This window comes from Phaethon lepturus, unplaced genomic scaffold (genome assembly GCF_000687285.1).
Source record: "Phaethon lepturus isolate BGI_N335 unplaced genomic scaffold, ASM68728v1 scaffold10137, whole genome shotgun sequence".
Classification (NCBI taxonomy): Eukaryota; Metazoa; Chordata; class Aves; order Phaethontiformes; family Phaethontidae; genus Phaethon; species Phaethon lepturus.
The window spans coordinates 78,981-80,042 of NW_010551132.1; the positions used below are offsets into that span (position 1 = coordinate 78,981).

A 1,062-nucleotide genomic window follows, 5' to 3' on the forward strand; every position below is an offset into this window, starting at 1 on the left:
ATTTAGTCATGTTTGGGTAAGGTTTGCCTTGCTTTGGCTCAAAGTTCTGCTGTCCCCATAATGTAATATGACCTATAGTATGTTATCGCAAGGCACTAAAGGAATCATAAGAGTGAGATTCATTACTTTGGTTAACTTTGCCTTTTTACAGCTCTGGCATCAGTGCAGGCTAATTGCCTACTCTGCCTCTAGTATTAGTCACAGAGGAGGAAAAGTACCACTTGCATCCCACTGTCTCAGACAACTAGCTTAATGTGGCGGAAGTCATGACATTGTCTTTCTTGAGAATAATTTGCTAAGCCTTGGAGGCAGAAAACCTCTTGACACTATGGCAAAGCTTTATGGTCTGAGAGTTGTTGGGCAGTTTAAACATATGCTGTTTACAGGTAGTAAATTTACAAAACAGGACAGTGTAAAGAAAATAACTGTGAGCAATTTCCTACTGGACAAGTCATTGTGTGAACAAGTTAGCGAATCTAAAGGCATCATAATGTCCTTTATGGCACAAAGTGCTCACTTTCCTGGTAACTGCTGAAGTGTTCCCGGAATTATGTAGCACAATCCCACAAAGTAATTCAGAGAGCAATGTGGTAGTGTAGTGTCTTTGCAGAGTGAAGTGCACAGTTGTATGTGTAGGGACAACTGATCTCAGTCAAGAACTAATTTCGTATCCCTAATAGCGTATTGCTTTTTGCCTCCCTGATTTGCATTGGGTCTCTTGATGCCAGTGTGAATTTCCAAGACTCTGCTATATATTTTGAGAAGTCCTTTTGAGCAATAGGTGATTGATTCCTGACCCAGAGTAATACTATAAGAAGTACTTGTCTTTACCTCGTCCGTGCTTATGCTTGTTGTTGATGACGATTTGTACTATTGTTCCTGAAGCTTGCTGGGGATCCGGTAGGACTCCACGGTTACTCCTGGCATTGGGAAATCGTGGAATGTTGACTACCTGCCTCACAGAGCTGGGTGACAGGTCATAGTGGGAGCGATGGTATGAGTGTCTCTGGAGACAGAAAGAGAGCAGGAAGGCAAATGTCTCATTCCAATGAACATAGGGAA

The 1,062-nt window shown here is 42.2% G+C and overlaps 1 protein-coding gene across 4 annotated transcripts in view; it reads right to left on the reverse strand.

Moving 5' to 3' along the window:
- CHRDL1 (chordin-like 1) overlaps positions 1–1,062 on the reverse strand; it is a 40,523-nt gene that overhangs the window by 8,087 nt on the left and 31,374 nt on the right. For all 4 annotated transcript variants that reach the window (XM_010290792.1, XM_010290791.1, XM_010290790.1 and 1 more), the window contains one exon: positions 832–1,006. In XM_010290792.1, the coding sequence (XP_010289094.1) occupies positions 832–1,006 (175 nt within the window). The remainder of the gene's footprint in view (positions 1–831; positions 1,007–1,062) is intronic.